This window comes from Orycteropus afer, unplaced genomic scaffold (genome assembly GCF_000298275.1).
Source record: "Orycteropus afer afer isolate SDZICR_OR568_19922 unplaced genomic scaffold, OryAfe1.0 scaffold00010, whole genome shotgun sequence".
In the NCBI taxonomy this organism is placed as follows: Eukaryota; Metazoa; Chordata; class Mammalia; order Tubulidentata; family Orycteropodidae; genus Orycteropus; species Orycteropus afer.
Window position 1 is genome coordinate 2,971,162 of NW_006921597.1, and position 7,095 is coordinate 2,978,256.

Genomic DNA, 7,095 nt, shown 5'->3' on the forward strand with positions numbered 1-7,095 from the left:
TAAGGAAATAGATTGCCCAACCTTCCATAGGGTCACCATAATTTGAATCTACTAAAAAGCAACTGATATGTATGTGGAAGAAGTAAATACATTATTAAAAGGTTTAGAACAGTGTAACATCTAGGAATTTAGGCTCTAGTGTAGAGTCAGACATATAATGATTAAAAACCAGGAGTTATTTTGCCCCCCAGGTCACATTTGGCAATGTTTAGAAATATTTTTGGTCTTCACAACTGCTGGTGGTGGTGGGCACAGGGGCCAGTGATGCTGCTGAATATCCTACAATGCACAGGACAGTCCTCCACAAGAAAGAATAATGCATCCCCAAAAGTCAATAGTTCTGAGGTTAAGAAACTTTGATTACCAGTTATGCTATTTATTAGCTGACTTTAGGCAAGTGACTTATCCTCACTAGGCCTCAGAACTTCCTTTCTATAAATGGTAAAAATAGTATCTACTCTCATCAGTGAAGGCTTAGCATAGTGTTTGGTATGTGGTATAAATATAATGAAAAAGTCTTAGAACACGGTAGTACATACACTGTGGCATTTAGAAACTAAAGCTTCTTTTATATATTTACTATCATACTTTAAAAACAAAAACAAAAACAAAAACTCACTGCTGTTGAGTTAGATCTGACTCATAGTGATGGCTCCTTGGGTTTCCGAGATGGTATCTCTATGGAAGTAGATTGCCCCATCTTTCTTCCGAGGAGTGGCTGGTGGGTTTGAACCACCAGCCTTCTGGTTAGCAGTGAAGCGCCTTAGGCACTACACCACCAAAGCTCCCACTATAATCTAGGATTCGTATTTTTGCAGATATATTCAAAATCAAAATTCCTAAAGAAAACACTTCAGAATTACAACTACAAAAATATTTTTGTATAAAATTTCTTTCCCTGCTAAACAAAGCAACTCACCTTAGAAGAGCAATGGCAAGTTCAGAATTAAGAAACACAGAGCAATAAATGTATCAAAGCAGAGAGTAGGAGTCCTATTAATATTAAGTGGACTTTCAAATCCACTTTATATTCTATGCCCACATTAGAATTCAATACTAGTTAGAAAACTGACCAGATATTTTTTTCATCCTTGGGAAAACTATTTCTCAGTTAAACTATATATTCTTTAAGGAAAATTTCCTACCATCTCACTAGTTCAAATCATGTTCCTAAGGCCATTTTAACAGTTCCACTCCTCTGTAGTGTAGTCCAAAAAATTAATTTCTTTTTTTAACAAATTGAAGGAATAAAAGAAAAAATATTTCATCACAGAATATTCAGAGCATGTTATGTTTTTCATTTTTTTCAATTAGATTTTACTTTGTGTAATGAATAGAAAACATTTCACTTACTCTAACCTGCAATTTCATATACTGTATCACCACTCTCCTAAAAGTGAAAGTAAAAAAATCAAACCTAAAAAAGCATATAGCTGAGAGTTCCTTATTACTATATCTCACACTCAGCTTAGATGTCACTGCTTCTGGGAAGACTTTCCTGATCTCTTAAAACCAACTTAAATGCCTTTTCCAAGTTCAACCACAGAAAACTTTTTCTCTTCCACAGCAGTTATACTACATCATAATTGTTTGTTAGTTATCTTTCTTTTCCATTAGACTGCAAGCTCCAGGAAGGCAGAGACTGCATTATCTAAATCTCTGTATCAGCAGCAAGCTTGGCACATTTGATGTGCTCAATCAGTATTATTGCATGAATACATAAATGAAAATCCAAGAATGAAAAAATCCAAGAAAAGATATGTGCAAATTATGTTCTTTTTCTAGAACTCCTTTTTCACAAGGTTTTGAACAGGTTCTTCCTGTTTCAATTATGGCTGAAAAAGTGTAACTAGAATGGACCCACCTTTGTAAAATGTGGGTGTACCAGAATGACAACCAGAATGGGAAAATTATCAGTCATTGCCCTGATAGAAATTTAATTCCCCTCTCAGAAAACAAGGGCAGTATGTGTATTACATAGCAACCAAATCTCTTGATCAGCAGAGTTGGAAACTGCTGTGCCCAGCTCAAAGATGGTAGCCACTCACTCAGTGTGGAATGTGTGTTGCTTTCCCATAGTCCTGGCAATATTCCAATCTCCTGCATCAGGATCCTGAAAGGGCTCACTATACCTCTTTTGAGTCTCCCATTCCAGGGCTTCCACAGGTAATTTTTACCATTCTGGTTATTGTTCTGATACACCCACATTTTACATATTTGCGTCTGTTCTGATTTCACTGCATAGGCCATGAATGAACCATTGTGAAGTCCTGCTTTTTTAAGTATCAGGAATTTCTAACACTACTATACCAAAAAAAAAAAAAAAACCTCCTAGCAACCCCAACCCCCATTGGGTTTCCCACATAGTAAATCTTTATGGAAGCAGATTGCCCAGTCTTCCTTCTGCGGAGTGGCTGATGGGTTTGAACCACCAATCCTCTGGTTAACAGTCAGATGCCTTAGGCACTGTACTACCAGAGCTCCTTTAAAACTACTAAAACCAAAAAACCAAACTCACTGCCTTCCTGGATCCGACTCACAGCGACCCCTCCTTGGGTTTCCGAGGTGGTATCACTACGGAAGTAGAATGCCCCATCTTCCTTCTGAGGAATGGCTGGTGGGTTTGAACCACCACCCTTCTGGTTAGCAGTCAAATGCCTTAGGCATTGAGCAACCAGCGCTCCCATTAAAACTACTAAGACCATATGAAAAAGTAAAATAAAACTGAGCACTTAAACTATATAAAAATTACATTCTCACCTTCCCTCTTTCAGGTACCTCTGAACTTTGCTCCAGAAATCTGTCTCATACTAGAAATTTTTCTTGTGCTTCTAAGGGGCAAAACAACTTCTTTTCAAGATATTTCGAGTTCTAAAAAATCAATTAAATAATTGTTTAAGCACCTACTAGGCATAAAGTTGGGAGCTCTGGTAGCATAGTGGCTAAGACACTTGCCTGCTAACCAGACGGCTGGCGGTTCAAACCCACCAGCCACTCCTCGGAAGGAAGGTTGGGCAATCCTACTTCCGTAGTGATACTGCCTCGGAAACCCAAGGAGGGGTCGCTATGAGTCGGGTTTGACTCGACGGCACATAACAACAACAACAACAGGCATAAAGTTGCTGCTGTAAAAGCTATGTGGAATACAAAGATGATTAAGCTCTGTTCTTGACCTGCTAGGAAACTCAATTTATTGAAAAACAGTTCACATTTTTAATAAAATAACAAATGTACAAAGCGTTAAAGGAATATAGCACAAAGGGGATAAATTTCAACAGAAGGAATTTAGTAAGGCTTATTGGAGGAGATTAAAATTGGGCATACTCTTGAAAGCACCTACTGTACTTAACTTCAACAGGTAACCATATGTGGCAATATTACCTCACCCGCTTTCAAAAGGTGTCAGAAGTTAGGTCAAGGATCAGGTCCTACAGTAAAAGGAGTTAAAGAATTTAGCAAGGTGCTGGTTTTCCCCAGAAACTATCAGTCAATGGCCTTAGTAGCAACAGAAAATTAGAAGCTCTAAATTTAAGCAAACTCCCAAAAGAGTTATAGTACACTGGGTGATCACAATCTGCAGAAGTTATCCCTTCCCCAGAGGGTTTCTCTAAAGAGAAACAGTTAACAAACAAATCTACCTCCGCCTTCAGGAAAGATTTCCTCACAGGTATTCTTTCTCTACACCGCCAAAAAATAATGAGCAGTCCAGACGCGTCGGGGGCACCTGCGAGGGAATCAGGTGACGAGAGCAAAGCGCTTGAACAGAGACTGGGGGTCGCGGGGATTTAGTAGTAGGCTCACCTGTTCGTCCTCCTGCATAGAGGCGGCCAGAGGTAGCCCGTCCGCCACTCGAGCGATCATCGTTAGCAACACCATCTTTACAGACTACTGGGACCCAACGTTGGTCCGGACAGTCGTAGACTTCTTCCTCACTTCCTCCGCTGCGTTAGCAGCCCTAGCTCTAGCTCAGTTCCCAAAGATTAGCCGCTTGCTTCTCCGCTTCCCGCTGAGGTGGCCGGAAACAGCTCAGGAACTTTCCACTACCGGTCCCAAAAATTGGCTTCCGACCGAGAAGGACAACTACGAAACATTAGTTCCGCTGTAGCTGCTTCCACTGGCATAAACTTCCAGGGCCCCGCCCACATTGCTGCATTTCGGGGTTCGAATTGCCCCTTGAGGGGACGTGACACCTAAACTGAAACAGAATTTTCTGTTTCCTGATACTGTAAGTTTCGGGAGAGGTCTGAGGAGGGTAAGAGTTAATGGGTATTTAGATAAAGGGTATATGAAGAAAGTGAAAGTCAGGTTATGTTTTCATAATTAATATATTTCTAGGCAGAGGTGTGTGTGTGTGTGTGTGTGTGTGTGTGTGTGTGTGTGTGTTTACGCTGTATCTCTAGATCGTTGAACAGTTTCTGGTAAGAAGTCAGTACATATTTGTTGTATGTGAATAAATTAATAAGTACAGGACCTCAAAAATAACATAGATCATTCAGCCTTCCAAAAGCAGTAATCTGGGGCACATATCAAAACCAAACCCACTGTCATCTAGTTGAGTTCGCTCATAGGGACACTGTACTACAGGGTCCCATAGGATTTCCAAGGCTGTAAATCTTTTCAGAACCAGACTGCCTCATCTTTCTCCTTCTGAGGGGCTGGTGGGTTCCAATCACTGATCTGGGCACCAAAACCAAACCAAACGCACTGCCGAGGAGTCGGATCCGACTCATAGCGACCGCTCCCTGGGTTTCCGAGGCAGTATCACTGCAGAAATAGGTTGCCCACCCTTCTTTCCAAGGAGCGGCTGGTGGGTTTGAACAGTCAACCTTCTGGTTAGCAACCAAATGTCTTAGGCACTATGCCACCAGAGCTCCTACAGTAATGGGAAGTTCTTAGACATATCCAGATACTTTGCGGGACTGGGTTACTAGTGTTGAAGGCTAAGAACTGTAGTTTTGGGAGACATCTAGGTCAATTGGCATAAAACTATGTTCTACATCCTAATTTGATGAGTAGTGTCTGGGGTTGTCACAGCTTACCAGTGGCCATCTAATATGCAACTACTGGTCTCTTCACATCCCGAGCAAAGGTGAGTGAAAGAAACCAAAGATTGAAGGAAGCAATTAGTCCACAGGACTAATGCCCTACATAACCACAGCCTCCTCTAATCTGAGACCAGAAGAACTAGATGGTGCCTGACTACCTTTAGCAACCCAGAGACACAATAGAAGGTCCTGAATAGAATGGGAAAAAAATGTAGAACAAAACTCAAATTTGTAAAAAAATATTAGACATATTTGACTGAAAGAGACAGGGGGAACCCCTGGAGTACACCTTAAAACACCCTTTTAAACTAGAACTAAAGCCACTCCTAGAGGTTACCTTTCAGCCAAATAATAGATTTTTCTGTAAAATAAACACAAGTGCTTCTTCTCTGAGAAGACACCAAATGGCAGACGATGCTGGTGTAGCTGAAGGACCTGGGGTCTGAGGGTCTGGGGATGGGATCCCACAGCAGCTTCATGGAGGCTTTGTCAGCAGCCTGCAGGTGGCAGGGATCCAGGCTTTGCCCAAGGGCGTGGCTGCTGAGCTCCCAGAGGCAAAGCAGAAGACAAGGAATGGCTCCCTGTCACCAAGCTGAGCCACCTGGTGAAGGACATGAAGATCAAGTCCCTGGAGGAGATCTATCTCTTATGCCCATCAAGGATTTTGAAATCATTGACCTTTTTCTGGGGATGTCCTCAAGGATGAGATTTTGAAAATCAAGCCTGTACAGAAGCAGACACATGCTGGCCAGCAAACCAGATTCAAGGCATTCGTTATCATCATGGACTACAAAGGCCATGTCAGCCTGAGTGTTAAGTGCTCCAAGGAGGTGGCCATCATTCTGGCCAAACTCTCAATCATCTGCGTGCCGAGTGGCAAGATCCACAAGCCCCACACTGTTCCCTGCAAGGTGACTGGCCACCGTAGGTCTGTGTTGGTAGACCTCATCCTCACATCCAAGGCACTGGAACAGCCTTGGCCACTGTGCACAAAAAGCTGCAGCTGATGGCCAGTAATGACAACTGCTACACTTCGGCCAGGGGCTGCATTGCCACCCTAGGCAACTTCTCCAAGGCCACCTTAAATGCCTTCTCCAAGACCTAAAGCTCTCTCATCCGCAACCTCTGGAAAGAGACTGTGTTCACCAAGTCTCCCTACCAGGAATTCACTGGCCATCTGGTAAAGACCCACGCCAGAGTCTCTGTAGAGTAGCCAGTTTCCAGCTGTGGCCACACAGTGGTTTTATATAAGAAAAATCAATGAACTAAGCCTGAAAAACAAAGCAATACCATCAGTGAGGAATGTGCTCCTTAGAACAATCAACTCTAGGAGACCAAAGAGGCAACATTTTCCCAGAAGCAAAGATGAGAAAGCAAGGAAGGGCAGGGAAACTGGAGAGGTGGAAACAGGGAAGGCAGGGTGGAAATGGGGCAAGGAGAAGGCTGGTCCATTGAGGGTGTAGCAGCCAATGCCACAGAATAATTTGTATAAATTGTTGAATGGGAAGTTAATTTTCTGTGTAGACTTTCATCTAACACACGATAAAATGTGCAAAAATAAAAACCGAAAGCAGGAATCTCTGCAGCATCTTTCATGATCTGTATCCAGCTCACCTTGCTAGAACTTTCAGTAACCGAGCATCACTCCACTCCCCAGAGGAGCCACCTCTAGACAATTTCTATTGAGCAGGTCCTCGCATCTCTGTTTGTTGTTCCACCTCTAAAATGGAAGCAATACTGTCTGCCTCTCAGGGGTTTTATGACTATTAGATGAGGAAATGTAGGTGCAATTTTTTTTTGTTTTGTTTTTTTTGGGGGGGAGGGAGAGCAAAAATGTTTATTCCAGAATATCAAGATATTTCAGTAAAGTATTTATCCAAGAAAGTATTTATTATTATTATTATTATTATTATTATCATGATTTGGGTGAAGATTTACAGAGCAAATTCACTTTCCATACAGCGGTTCACATATACTTTGTCTCATGACATTGACCACAGTTTACCACAATGCAACAGCTCCCCTCCCATTTCCTCCCCATAGTTACCTC

At 42.0% G+C, this 7,095-nt stretch overlaps 1 protein-coding gene and 1 pseudogene across 1 annotated transcript in view; one reads left to right on the forward strand and one right to left on the reverse strand.

Moving 5' to 3' along the window:
• SEC22B (SEC22 homolog B, vesicle trafficking protein) overlaps window positions 1–3,876 on the reverse strand; it is a 30,877-nt gene extending 27,001 nt beyond the window's left edge. The window contains exon 1 of the mRNA XM_007948427.2: window positions 3,802–3,876. Coding sequence (XP_007946618.1) covers window positions 3,802–3,876 — 75 coding nt within the window. The remainder of the gene's footprint in view (window positions 1–3,801) is intronic.
• Window positions 3,877–5,054: 1,178 nt separating this feature from the next.
• Window positions 5,055–6,258, forward strand: LOC103204963 (annotated as a pseudogene).
• Window positions 6,259–7,095: the final 837 nt, after the last annotated feature.